Below are 15,562 nucleotides of genomic sequence, written 5' to 3' on the forward strand. Positions count from 1 at the left end.
TACCTGAAGCATATGCCATTTACAAAGCCCTGTGAAGAAGAGGATATACACACCAAGCTGTCTACTAGATAGTTAACTATAGTGATGAAGACATGACAAAAAAACATTAACCATACCATGAACACACCGGTTTAAAATCATAACCATTAGGCATCACAATGGTTAATGGTGAAAATGACCAATGTGGTTAAAAACACTTCTACCTTCTGTGTGCCACAGTGCTACTGTGACCTTGGCACCTGATATTGCCCAACCCTTCTTCCAGAGTAATGGCATTTGGCTGGATATTTTCACTTCCATAGATAATATTTCCCAGTCTCTCTCACAGACAGATGTGGCCAACCATCTCGGGGCAAACCAAGTATATACAATTCCTCCAATATATCTCAGGGAGAATGGGTACACCCACATTCTACCCCTCCTCTCCCTCTTCCTGTCAGCTGAAGTGCTGATGTGACAATGAGCCATCTTGGACCACATGGGCAGGGTGACCCATTGAGATGGCATAGGAACAAAGGAGGGACAGGGATCCTGGAAAACCATGGCGCCATCTTATCAGCTCCAAGCTGCATATATTGAGATTGCCACATGAAAGAATACAACATCTATCTTCCCAAAGCACCTCTTATCTGAGCCCTTCATAATAGCAGCTTAGCATGAAATATAGCCAAAAAAATGAACAAATCCCCAAAACAACATTGTGATTCAAGTAACATGCTGGGGGATTTTGTTTTAATTCCTTACATGCATCGGTTTGAAATGACAAGAAAATACCCTGGCAACATAGACTTGTTCTAAACTTGTACAGACCACCAAAGAAAGAAAAAGTAGCTGAAAAGCATTCAGCAAAAACTGCAACTTTTTTTTTTTTTTTTTTTTTTACATGTTTTAGGTTTGAGCACTATCCCCTACTTAGGAAAGCCACATGGCTGATTGATTTTTCAAAGAGAATTAAAGAATGGCATGGCATGAAGTAGCTCAACTCTTCATTCTATTCTCATTAAAAAACCTCTGCAACCCAGGTCGGAGAGATAGCTCAGCAAGTAAGAACATTTGCAGCTCTTGCAGAAGATCTGGGTTCAGCATACAAAAGGCAGGTCACACCCGTGTCTACCCTCTGCAGACACCAGATATGCACATAGTGCACATACATACATGTAGACATGCACACATAAACATCAAAGAAGTACTCTTTCAAAAAAATCTATGTAACTTTCAGAAAGCTATAAACAGAAATATTTTCTTGGCAGAGAGTATTGTGTATGTACTCAACAAACTCTTGGTTTAACTTGTGATAACTAACAAGGATGCCAAAGTCACTTCTGAGCATCTTGATCTATGGAAACATATTACAATCTATTAATAGGCTATTTCTTGTCCATTTGGAAGCATTTTGCCCCTTTGATATGTTTTGGATCTCTATGTAGAGTTGTGTCAGAAAAAATCCAAGTTCAAATGTGTACCAACAGCTATACCTTAAAGGCTAAGTAAAAAATTACTTCAAAAAAAGAATGACTATCAGGTACCATTTATTGTGATGTATTTCTGCACTAAAAATGCATCTTATTTCATTTTTTCTCTTGTTTCTACCACTATCTAAATTGTCTAAATTGTGATAACATCTTTTGGATTGTCACTTTGTATGTTTTATTAAAAACTAGATTCTGCTATGTCTATCAATTTTGAGATTGGCTAAATAATTTATTCTATAATAAAAGCAATAAAGAAAGGCACAATCCATATTCTTATTCTATAGTAAAAAGTTTTTTTCCTTAAATTACTTAAGAAATCTTAAATTAAGAATGTACTAACTGCTTGATAGCCACGAACATATTTAACCTCTGCAAATCTTAGTGAACCCCACACCTACCCCTAATACACAATAATATGAGACTCAGAAGCAGCTTGCCTCCAAGTTCTGTGGTCTTTCCTCAGGCAAAGCGTGGAAAAACCAGATCCATAGTATATTTAAGTGATATAAACTTGATTTCATTCTACAATGAAAGAGACAATTATTAATATTTTAAAGTGCAGACGGCAAGCATTCTTCTAAACTCTTATGACGGTCTTTATTTCCAGTCAAAATAAGCTCTAATTCTTCTGTGGAAACATAACCAAGAACACTAGAGAATAGTTACCTATTGTAAGTATGGAACGCTGCATGTGTCTCAATTGCTTTTATAATGGTTCTCTACAAAAGTAAGGATGGAAGGTACAGGCTTCGCATAAAAGGGTCTCATCGGTAACACTGCGTTTTAAAGGCAAGAAACAATGAAATGAGAAGGCTGAACGTGTAGTATCCAGGCAAAAACATAAAATGAAGCATTTACCTTTGGCTGGGTTTACTTTTATCCCTGACCTATACAGCATCTCCTCATTTTGCCAGTCTCCATTCCTGATCGCAGTCTTGAGGCCATAGAAGACAATTAACGTTGCTGTAGCATAAAAAACCAGGCTCTTGAGAAACCTCCTTTGGACTTTGACATAAAGGGCTCTGGCACCCACTGTGATCAGAAGGCAGAAGCCCATACTGGGGATATATAATACTCGCTCTGCAATAACAAAGCCGACATAGAAAAACAGGTTCGTGGCAGGAATAAAAGGTATTATCAACAAAGATAAGGACAAAATAACAATGTTCTCAGTGGAAGGGAGCTGAGTCCTCTGGGATACACTATTTTTAATGCCATTCTCTACTTTGGATGCAAAGCTCGGCTTCATGTCTGAGTTCCGGTACTCTACATCTGAGTGGCAACTATGCCCATTTGCATTCTGTTTGCCGTTGGTCACAGCTCTCCCGTTACACTCTCCTTCTACGCTTGGGTTCTTCAAACCACAGTAGGCAAGGAGGAGAAGTCCAGAATAGAAGGCCACAGTGTGTAGATTTCTCCAATCACAAACAGTTTTGAGAAGAGGCACAGCATCCATGGACCAATCAAAGCTCAGGGTGTCTGGGCAGAGCAACAGCCAGAGGTTCTTGGTAGGCAAATAGAAGAAGGTGAGCGTGCGAGCCAAAAGGCTGTCCGAATCAGCCGCAGGATTGTCGGAGTTGGAAAAGCTTGGTGGTTTGTTTCCCATCCAGTATAACCGGGCACCCAAAAGGCTGGTCCCCCAGAAAGTTAACAAGCTAATGCTGAGAAAAAGAGACAAGTTCTTCCTCTGAAAGCAAAAGAGAGGGAGAAAAGTCAACAACATCATCATCATGACTGCAACATGAGAACATTTCATTTAACATTCCGAGCTGAAATATGTTTTTAAAGGGGCACTTAAATCACAGCATTACGTCTCAAATGCATAACTTCATTTGCATCTTTTAAAATCTGCTTAGGGATGTATTCATCTTTAAAAAAATGACTGGAATCCTAGGTTGTATATAACTTTGCATAAATACGTTTTCCTTTTGATCTTTCCTTTCTAAAATATTGATGACCAAAGCATCTAAGTTCTGACCTCTATAAAATAAATTCAGGGTAGTTCCCTAGAAGTGCAAGGTCACAAGGAAAGAGCTATGCTTCAGTATTTGGCACTGTGTGAGCTACAGCAGTCACCTAATGACTCTCTCCTTTCATATTATAATTTAGGTTTCACAGAGAAAGCAAAGAACAGCCATATCTGCTCAGGTCTGAGGCATCCAGGCCTTCAGCCACATCCATGTTGGTTTCAATATCAATGTCTTGAATCTCCTTGCAGAATGTATAAAGCTGGTGTTCAACAGCTGACTCACACTGCCACTACACTAGTAACATGCAATGCCCTGAAAAACACATTGTATAAAAAAGATATTTTTAACAATGTTCAGTCTTTCAGCAAACTTTTAAAAGGATTTTCCTATTTTAAGGGAAAGAAAATTCTGGAAGTCAAAAGCCATCCATGTTCTTAAAAATGCCCTGGCTAATTCCTTTAACCAGAGTAAAACATACTTGAGAGGTGATGCACTTTGATAATATTAGCAATCTAGAGGCTGAGGCTGGAAGGTCGCAGGTTGAAGACCAGCTACGGCCACATAGATCCTGTCAGTGAGGCATCAAAGGTAGGAATGCAGCTGAGCAGCAGTACATGTGCTGAGCAAGTACATGGCCCTGCACTCAATCCCCAGCATGCAACAAGCCAAAACGTGTGGTGACATCTAACACGCCAAGTCCAAAGAGGCAGTAGAGGACATTGGAGTGGCAGATGTCACAGCCCCATGTTCTCATACACTCATTCTGGCACATGGTGAGATCTGAAAATGGGGAAATAAGTGGTACTAAGGGAACACTGAGTCAGTAAATTAATATTAAAATACTTCCAATAAAAGAATTCAAAGGCTGTGGGATTCACTACCATGTATGAATTATTGTTTGGCAACTTAAATGTCTCTGAATGCCTTATTAATTAATGTTATAAAAAGTGGAACAAAAAAAGTGTGCTTCCAAATAAAACCAAGTTTCTGTGCTAATCTCCAGCCACTCATTCTTTGAATCTTTGCTTTATTTGCTTAAGATCTTCAAATGTTTTAATTTCTTTTCTTTCTTTTTTTTTTTTTTTTTTTTTTTTTTTTTTTTTTTTGTGTGTGTGTGTGTTGTTGTTGTGATAGAGTTTCTCCATTTACCCCTGGCTATCCTGTAGACCAGGTTGGCCTTGAACTTACAGAGATTGTCTGCCTCTGCCTTTCTAGTGCTGGGGTTAGAGATGTATGCCATGACTCCCTGGTAAAAATTTTAACTTCTAATCTGATTCCTATAGTCTGATTCATGTATAAATTCAAGTTAAGAAAATTTCATTGAATCAAGTATTGATATATTTTTTTTTCTTTAAAGGCAGTTTCTTCCATTGTTGCTCAGGCTTACCTAGTAACTCAAAATATTCCAGCCACAGCTTATAGGTGGAGTCTATATAAAAGCGACTTGTATACATACATACATACATACATACATACATACATACATACATACATAATTTGTTCTTGGTCTAGTATATCAAAACTACCCAACACTGTTCTTTCTGATATAGACAAGATCATATAAACATTCCAAAGAGTTGATATCAAAGACTTAAAAGTTAAAACAAGCAACACACACAAAGAAGTAAGAAGTTTACACATATGAGAACTGTAAATAGAGTCAAGGTACAACCATTGAAAGGGAATATTAGAAAAGAATGCCATTCAGTTGTTGAATCATACTTAGTTCATTCAACACATCATCAGGCCTACCACTTGTGACAGGTGCTCTTCTGTACATGGTCTATACAAAGGCCAAAAGAAGGCTGAGAGGCCCATGTTCAACTGTCACATACCATTCTGTGTGCAGAACACTTTGGGAGGACAAGAACCCATTCTTGGCATTTAAAGACACAAATGCCCCATACCAGAAAGGAGACTCCAAGAACACTGGCTACTCTACCAGAGAACCCAGGTTTGATTCCCAGCAGCCATATCACAGCTCTGCCTTCAGGAACTAAAATCTCAGGGGATCCAATGTCCTCTTGTGACCTTCATGGGTACTGTATACACATGGTACACAGCCTTATGCGGGCAACACACCCACACATTAAAAAAAAATAATAATAATTCTTTTTTCCAAAAGGAAAGAAAAATATGCATTCCCTGTCTAGGTAAAATATTTAGGTAGTATCAGTGCAGCCTAAACTGATAATCACCCCATCCATAACTCCATAGTCTACTTCTCATTCTGATACTGAAATTCTGTGATTAGGACCTTTGCTACACAGAGATTTAAGGCAGATTTTTCCCAGGTTTAAAAAACAACAACAACAACAACAAAATAATGAAACATAAGCCATACTCCCAGGCTCTAAGACAATTTGAATTCTTAATAAATGAGTCAGGAAATCTAGAATACAAAGGACATGAGACAATTATAAAAGGTAGAATTCAGGGGTGAAATACCCAAATCATACTGTAACATGAACATAGGACAGCCCTAGAATTCTTCAAAGTCTTAATCAGGAATCACAAAAGATTGTAAAAGGTAATTATAGTAAAAACATATACCCCAAATAAATCAAAATTTAAAAAACAAAAATTAGATATAAATGTCATTGAAATTATGTTAAAAAAAGCAATCAAACATGTTGGGTCAAATGGTTATCATATAGCACTGGTGGAAAATTTGTAAACTTATAGAAAAATTAACAATTTCTATCACCTATCGTTGGTATTTGTTACAAATAAGCTGATTAAACATGTACAGGCCTAGGCTGAGGAGATGGCCAAGTGGTTAAGAGCACTGGCTGCTCTTCCAGAGGTCCTGAGTTCAATTCCCAGCACCCACATGGTAGTTCACAACCATCTGTAATGAGATCTGGTTCCCTCTTTTGACATACACTTGTACATGCAGATAGAGCTAAATGAAAGGTGTGTATATAACTCCACTAATCTGCTGACAGACATACAGGTGATTCTAGAGCTGGGCTATTAAGAAGGGTGTTGCAATACAAAATAGATGCAGCAGGGATGGAGAGACGGCTGAGAGGTTAAGAGCACTGGCTGCTTTTCTAAAGATCCTGAGTTCAATTCCCAGCAACCACATGGTGGCTAACAACCATCTGTAATAAGATCTGGTGCCCTCTTCTGGCCTGCAGGCAAGCATGCAGACAGAACACCGTACACATAATAAATAAATAAATTATTTAAAAAAGAATCACAAATCTAGCTTTAAAAAAAAATAGATGCAGTAGCACCAAACTTAATCTGAAAACAAACAAACAAACAAACAAACAAACAAACAAAAAACCCTGTGAACTTTTTCGATATGACAACTGCATACTTACATTTGTGTTTATAGGATTCAAAACTTACCTTTTAAAAGATATTCAAAACTGTCAACAATCTGCATTCTGATTAGTGAAACAAGTCTCTTATGTGCTATGCTCTACACTTTATTATTTATTTATTACAGTTATTTTTACATTTGTTTCCAATTAAAAATATTTTCTCTATTATTGTTATTATTTGTGTGTGGGTGTGGGGGGGGTATCCACAGGGTTCCACTGTATATCCCTGATTGGCCCCTAACTTGCAATAAAGACCAGGCACCCTGGAACTGGAACAAATCTGCCTGCCTGTCTCTACCTCACATTTGCTGAGGTTAAAGGCATGGTGTTGTAGAGTATTATTTCAGGGTGTGTTACTTTTGTTATGCACTGGAACATTTGTTCAACGATGCAAAGATGTATTTGATCAAATAAAATTCACCTGAGGTCAAGAAGCTGAGTCAGCAACTAGCTGACAGGAAGTGGTAGGGAGGACCCAGGTGATAAAGGATTTATAAGGAGGGGCAAGGGGCTTTTCTCATCCTCTTCTGTAAATCTTACTCTTACTCCATGGCTTGCTGGTTGTGGAGCTGGGTGGCTGGCCCCTGGAGTCCTCCTCCTCCTCTGGCTCCTCCTTTCCCTCCTCCTCCCAGATTTCTCCTTTTATATATGGTCTCTGCCTGCCAGCCCCACCTAACCTTTCTCCTGCCTTACCATTGGCCATTCAGTTCTTTATTAGATCATCAAGCATTTTAGACAGGCACAGTAACACAGCTTCACAGAGTTAAACAAATGCAACATAAGCAAAAGTAACACACCTTAAAATAATATTCTACAACAGCATGGGCCACCATGCCTACACTAATTTTCCATGTTCTACTAATATGTATGAGTACTTTATCATGCTTACCCTGACTTTGGATAGAAAGCCCCTTAAGTTGACAAGTACAATAAATAAAGACAATATACAAAGTTTTGGACAAACAATTTCAATAAATACTGTTCAAACATTTGTTTTACATCTGATTTATTCAAACTGAAACACCTATGGCTCCTCAGAGCCTGAGATTTGTAGGCATGAGGTAAAATGATTAACTTTGACTCTCAAACTTTTAAAAGTCATTTCCTATTTACCTTTACATCAACATTTTAAATTTTGTTAAGCTGAATCCTTATTCCCAATGTCACCCAAAAAGTATAATAAAGAAAATAATATCCATATGACATGAATGAATCATATACAAAAACTTGACTATGGCTACACACCAAAATGTTGCTTTATATCTCCTAGTGACCATGTTCACTGAGTATCTATCTGTGGGTCTGTCTGTGACTGTCCCCACCTCCTTATACCCACCTCACCCATCTCCATATAAATCAGTTTCATAAATAACAGAGCAACATTTTTTTCTTGATACAAATCACTGTAAGACAGAAATAAACTCGGAGAAACCTATGCATGCTTACCAAAAACCAACTTGTACAGAGTTTATGCCAGCTGAGAAACAGATAGGGTTTCTTTAAGTTTTCACTCACCTATTTGCTTACTGACATAGATCTACAACACATGCCCTAAGTCTGCAATAAGTTCAAATATTCTCTTGATCCTTTTGAAAACTTTTTCTTTAAAATGACAAGGAAAATCAACTCTAGTCTCCATACTTCTAATGTGAAATTAGTGAAGGGATTTTTCAAGGCTACCAAGAAAACCTATACAATGGAAATAAGCTACCAATGTAAGGTTTATAGTTGATGACTTTTCCACTTAATTGAAAAACTAAATTAATAAAAGGGAAAAACCATAGCTTAATAGAGAAATAAGTGAAATTTATCTCAAAATGTCAAAATAACCACTTATTACCTAGAATGCAAAGGAAAGGTAATAAGGAGACCTTGGCATGGTCATTGGTGCTGGTACTTAGATAAAAAGTGGGGCGGGAACAAGAAAGAAGCAAAATGAACTAATCCATCTACCACAGCTCCCTCTGTGGTTCATGGAAAATTGCTCTTGAAGAACACAGCTTCCACATAGTGTTCTGATCTTGGATTTTCAGGGACATAAACGAAAAGAAATATGCAAATCTCAATGAAACAAAAATGTAAACATTCTGCCTTGGAGTATTACACCCATCATGAGACTCATTTTTGGCAAACTAATGAGAATAAATTACTTAAGCATAAGGCTCATTTAATTCCAAATTAAGCCCTTGGCAATGATAGTGCTTCTAAGAATAAAGTAGATAAGAATCAGTTCCTGAAACAGAGGGAATGCTCTGCAGACATAACAAACCATCCACCACCTACTTTCTATCCACCATTTATCACTGAAGTCACAGCTTTCCTTTCCTCAAGAAGACAGGATTTCTCTCAGCTCTCCTGTGCCCCAGAGAAGTCTCACTGGATCTTTACCTCAAGACATGAATTAAAACCCACCATGGTTTGAACATGTGACAAGGAAGAATGTGTGGCTGAAAGGATAATCGGAACTTATCTCCTCCTAGAACATACTTTTGTGGTTAATCAAAGTTTTTCTGATAATCCAATTTGTCCATGAAGGTAGTCTGCTTCACTTTAAAAGAAAATAAAAGTTTCCCTAATAAAGAGCTTCCTATACAAGATGAAGAATCTTTTTTCTCACACCCAGAAACAGATAAGAAGGAAGAATTTTTATGTCTAGTATTTTAAAAGATGCAAAGAAAGTCAAAGACTGATCTTAGTCAGTTTTTATGAGGAAAGAATTTGAAAAATGGTGTAATAAAACTTATTTTTATTAAAATAGCATCTATTTATTCTAACTCTGTAACACACAATAATGTTTCCCATTGAATTCAACTAGTACAACAAGAAGTCACTAGTACATCAGCTAAATATAGAAGTTAGTTTAATACATGAATTATAGATTGAAATTCACTTATGGCAATTTATAGATGATAATTCACTAAACAAAAGGAGATACTGGACATAAAAATCTAGATATCAAAGCACATTGAGAGTATCTGAGTTAATGGAACAGGATTTTCTAAGTAAAGACTATTATACATACCTTACTTAGAAAAATTAGTTGTAAAATAGATGGAGTTTTTCATGTGTGTGCATGCGCACATGTGTAAGCAAATGTCTGTATGTACACATAATATGGCCCAAATTGGACAACCAGGGTCTTTTTATTTTTTTTTTACACTTTTTTTTTTTTTGAGAGAGTTGATCACTAACTTGAACTTACTGATTGGCTAGACCAGGTGGACAGTGAGTCTCTGGGATCCCTCTGTTTGTTTCTCAGAGGTAAGATTATAGGTGTGTGCCAGCATGCCCAGATTTTATTCCTGGGAATCCAAACTCTGGTTCTCATGCCGCACAGCGAGCACTTTACATACTGAGCCTTCTCCCAAGGCCTCTTTTTGCTACTCCAATAATAATCAAACTATTGGCTTATTTGAAATCCCTCATAATAATTATCTATACATTCAACCTTGTATGTAACAATGATCATTTCATTTAGACTAGAAAAAAAGTTGTAGGGAAAAGAAATCTGAGAGGATCATGTAGCATCAGAGTTGGAGTGTTTTATGATTTTGCTTAAATTCTCATTAAAATTTTTGCTTAATTCACATCTTAAGTGATTGTTAACCTGTATCTGGATCTTTGCTTTCTAATACAACTTTCTAATGATTCGAAAACTTGAACTGATTCTAGAGTTAGAAGAGGAAATACTTGAGATAAGCTCAGAGCAAGCTGTGCATTTGGTCAAATGTTACACATACATAGAGTAACACTGATGTCAAGGATATAAAGGAACCCAGCTGGAGTAATTTGAATAACTACAAGCAAAATAGTATCAGATTATAATAACACAAAGCATAAAATATTATGAGTCTATATGATGCATTTATTATGGGTCTACTTTTTTTTTTTTTTTCTTTTCTAGACAGGGTTTCTCTGTGTAGCTTTGCGCCTTTCCTGGAACTCACTTGGCAGCCCAGGCTAGCCTCGAACTCACAGAGATCCGCATGGCTCTGCTTCCCGAGTGCTGGAATTAAAGACGTGCGCCACCACCACCCGGCTGGGTCTACTTTTGAAAAGGAATTCTAAATAATTTGTAGGTATATTACACCTACAAAGAAGGGAAGTATAATTCTTACAACATAAATGTGACCTGTGGATAATGGCTTCCTTCACATAATAGTATCAAAGTAGGAATATTGGAAGGAAAACTCTTTAATGTTTAGAAACTTTAAAAACTAATCTCTTGGAGATGACCAAAGTCAACTCTAATGATGATGTCATGCTAAAAGCATATACAGTTCATAGGATGTGACAAAACAGTCACTTTAAGATTGTATTCTTCTCTCTCAAACCCAAGGTTGTCTAACTCATCTTACAAAGGCAAGTTCAAAATGAAGACAAAGCCTACAAAATAGCTAACCAGGAATCTTCAAAACTAAGTTATCAAAAACCAGGTTTCAAAAACTGTCATGATCAAAGCCATGACACTACGACCAATAAATGTAACGTTTACTCTCACGTGGTGTAGGGAAGCCATCATGGGATGTTAGGTTTGGGGGGGTGGTAAATAAATTATAGACTTGTGTTACTATTTCATCTGTATCTAAATGCAAAATAGTGACTAGAGGGAAAACAATCATGGGCATGAGGCCTCTGACTTAGCTTCTAGATTTTTATTTACTTATTTATTTATTTTTCTGGTTAAGCTTATACCTACTCTAATAATGTCTTTAAAAAAAAAGTTCTTCAAAACCAAATGAAAGTATATAGGCAGGCTTTGTTACACAAGCATCTAAAAGCTGTCAGCAAAAGAAGATGAGTAATTTATAATATTTTTACTGCTTCCTCCATGGAGTTAAGTAGAATTCAGGTTCACTGACCACAGCTGTTTACATGTATCAAACAAGGTGACAGTGATTTTAAATCATATTTTGAATTGCTCTGCCAGTCTACAGAATTTGCAGTGTATTACAGAACCCTAACCAGAGGCAAATATCAGGGGAAATATGCTTCTCACCCTATTGCTGTGGTGTTTTCGTTGGCATGGTGACCCATTATTCTTCCTCATTAAGCTAACGTGGGGAAATCAGGCGGTTAGCAATCTCTTGCATACCCATGGCAAGGCCCTTCTACAGCTAACTATTAGCAACTGAAGGACCCAAAGAGTTCAATTAGTGGAACTGCACGGGTGTGCCATAGCCCCTAACCCACTGCAGGAATAGCACGCTTGTGAATGCCAGCCTCTTGAGTAATCTTGTTTAGTTTCAAATGAGAGGTTTAATGCTTCCCACCAGGCAGTGCGCTATGGTCAAATCAGGTTAGCTACAAAACAATCCAGCCTTTATGAAGAAAATATATGAAGAAAATACCCTCTGTCGCCTAAGAAACAGCATCGGCAAAAAAAAAAAAAAAAAGATGCTTCACACAAAAGTGAAGACACCTCTTTTTAAAGTATCAAAACATGTTGGTTTGTATTAGACCCTTTCCAGACATTTAAAATATAACTAAAGGGGAAACAATAAAATCAAAAGAGCTCACAATTAATTGAATTTGGGGAAGGAACTTCTATCTCCTCTTAATTGAATAAAGCCCTTGTATATGCATTTCTAACACCAATGAATTAAACTGCAACATTAAAAAAAAAACAAAAAACAAAAACAAAAAAAACCCTCTGTGTGGCTTTCATGCCACCAACTACCTCTTTATGAGATGCGTTCCAGTCTCATTAATGAGGTAAGCATGGGAGCCCAGCATTTTGCAAACATAAAGAGACAAATTATAATGAGTCTTAACTCAGTGGGGATGCTGCCATACAAGCCTCTTCTCTCAAAGATATCATAATAGACAGCTACTTAATGAGTGTGGGAGTTTTCCTATCAAAATACAAAAGACACCATATGCAAAAGAAAATTTTGTACATACAAATACTACTTAACAAGCCTAGCTACCTGATCAGTGTTCTTAAGAGCATAATTTCAATGTTTTGTCTTTTCCTAGGATGACGCTGTAAGTAAATTTTGTCTTCTCTAAAGATAGAGTAATCAATATCTAGTGGGCAAGTGACTTTGCTGTTTCTTAAAAAGAAAAATGCAGGCTTTCATTTGGATGCATCTTAAGCATTTTATGTACACCTTGTCTCTACTCTCAAAATGTCAGTTGATGAAGTAACAATAGTTACCTTGACTGCAGCAACTGAAGCAACCATAGTTTCTGAAAGAAGGTTTTCTCGTTGGAAAACATGTTTTCTCACCCTTCCAGTAGACAGTGATTTTAACTACTGAGAAGTTCCTGCACAGTGCTCTGGTACCTGGTGGTACATCATTGCTATGAGTCATGCCCAGCAGACTTGGGCAAAACTAGACATCACAGGGCTACTAAGGGCAGGTGACCCCGGTAACTAAGCAAGGAATGGGCTGCCACCTCTTCGCCACCCCTAACTGAACCAAACAGGAAAAAGGAAGGTTTATGACAAATCTTCAAGTACGTCAGTGGAACAAAGGGGATTAGTTACTGATGACTGGATTCTAATTTATAGGGAAAAAAAAAAAAAAAAAACTAAGCGTAGACCATTGTTTGTTTTTGTTTTGTTTTGTTTTTCGTTTTGTTTTGTTTTTTATCCCTCTCTGATATTGAAAATGTATTAGGAGCAGCAAAGGCCTGATGTGTGGATCTGTGGTACCCTTGGCTAGTCACTTCAGAAAATTCCTTTAAAAAAAACAAAAAAAAACTAGGTCTAGCGAGGCATGGATAATGTGGTAAAAGGCCAAACAATAATTTGCAGGGAAGGATGAGTTTCCTTCAGGCCAAGGCATCATGTTATTCTGGAAGTGGCACTTTCAAAGGGTAGAACACTCATCCTAGATGATAATATTTATATTACAAATAAAGAGGATCAAATCCCCAAAGCATGGACATGCCCTTCAGTGTCTTCTTTTCGTCAGAACTATTCATGAATTCTAAGCTACACTTTACAATCCCTCAGTATATAAAGAGTTACATATTTCATGTTCTATAGCAGTAAGAAATATTAATATAGCTGCCAAGTGGCAATGGGCCAGATGTTTAGATACAAATTAAAACATAAAACATTTGACATTCACGTTCCATTCCGATAGCATCTCCAAGAATGTATGTTTTTGCCTGAGGCAACATGGCAATACACATCTTTGGAGCCTGCTCCTAGGACCTACTTAATGGATGAAATCTTCCTGTCAGTGTTGTACACCCAATTCCTTTTTCTTCAGTGTTGATCCCATACTCACTTGTAAAGTTCTAATATGGAAATTTTAATGCTCAGAAAGTTTATATGTAAAATACCCAAAAACAAAAAAAAAAACCTGAAAACTGTGAAATTACTATAATGGTTGGTGCTTTGACAATGATTTGAACGAAACATCAGTGCAGTCCACAAGCCTCGCTACTTCAGATTAACTAAAAAAAGAACTAGGCACTTATGAAATACCTAATTTTAGGGCCATTAACACCCTTGCTATTAATCTTTCCTTTTAATCATGCCTTTGTAGCTATCATTAAAGTACTAGATTTCAAGTGATCTCAGATTGAGGTAAAACTTAGTATTTCTTCATTAAGATGTGTACCTTTGTTGTTTTTCTTAATATTATCAATTAAAAGCCCCAGAGTTAAATGAGATTTACTGCCTAAATCTCTCATTAATGTTCAAGACATATTTGGATAATTCTTTCAGCCTGACACAGCTCCAATTAGCATGAATCATTGCCATGCCCTAATTATTTACAATTAAAGAAACTGACCTTACACGTGCAAACACTTTGCAAATCACCCCACATCCACTTCTCTTTTCAAGTTAACTCATAAGATTAGACAACTTGTTTTAATAGATTATGATCATTGGAGAAAGTCCAGAAAGCATTTGTCTAATGGGAATTGTGTCTGCTTTAACAGTTGTGGCTGAGTGGACTCCCTCTGACTGAGCTGTCAATCATTTTTTGACTGGCTCCTGGTCCTTAGAACCCTGCTGAGAGACAAGCATGAAGTTTTGCCAGGTACGTGAGTGACACTCCGTGAGTTTGGATAAAGGAAAAAGAAAGGGGAGGTGAAGGAATCAGCTTTTTAACACCTTACTGGAAACCTATTTACTTAAATAAAATCTTGTTTAAACCCCTTCCTTCCTGGGTCCCCTGTGCCATGCCTTACAGGGTACCTCCATGTCAGTAATATTGCAAAACACAAATATTTTGTGCAGTTCATGCCAAGATCAGGTTAAATAAGAACAAAGGGTGCAAAACATTCACATAAATTGTGCTATACATTCTGATTAAGATCACGAAAATAACTAGATATACTGCTCCTAGCTCAAACAGCACTGGCAGGACATTTTATTTTTGCATCAGTTTCCATGATGGCTATTAAACTAAACATGCTGGAAATTTTACAGTATGGACTGTATTTCCAAATCCATTTTTATTTCATTTTGTACCCTGTTTTAAATCAACCCATACTTTCAACAGTGGACACAAATGCAGATCATCCGATTGATATGGTAAAAGGAATATAAATTAAGCTCTATTATATTGTTCTGGGAGAAACTAGATATTATGAGGAAAGGAAGAATTGTACATAATTGGCTAATGAATTCAAACACCTGTAAAGTAATTTTACACCTCCCAGATGATGTCCTGGTATCTGGTGGAGACAGGCATGCCTAGATAACATTCCATTCTGTAATTGTATCTCACTGTGGGATGTGGTAGCAGTTACCTATTAGTAGTAGCATCACTAATTATGAATATTTATTCAATATTTTACACAGTATATTTATATG

General features: G+C 37.0%; 1 protein-coding gene across 1 annotated transcript in view; it reads right to left on the reverse strand.

The window, feature by feature from the left end:
- The window catches only part of Tmtc2 (transmembrane O-mannosyltransferase targeting cadherins 2), a 409,491-nt gene that overhangs the window by 198,369 nt on the left and 195,560 nt on the right, over positions 1 to 15,562 (reverse strand). Inside the window, exon 3 of the mRNA XM_036169974.1 lies at positions 2,331 to 3,159. Within this exon, the coding sequence (XP_036025867.1) occupies positions 2,331 to 3,159 (829 nt within the window). The remainder of the gene's footprint in view (positions 1 to 2,330; positions 3,160 to 15,562) is intronic.

Source organism: Onychomys torridus, chromosome 20 (assembly GCF_903995425.1).
Source record: "Onychomys torridus chromosome 20, mOncTor1.1, whole genome shotgun sequence".
Classification (NCBI taxonomy): Eukaryota; Metazoa; Chordata; class Mammalia; order Rodentia; family Cricetidae; genus Onychomys; species Onychomys torridus.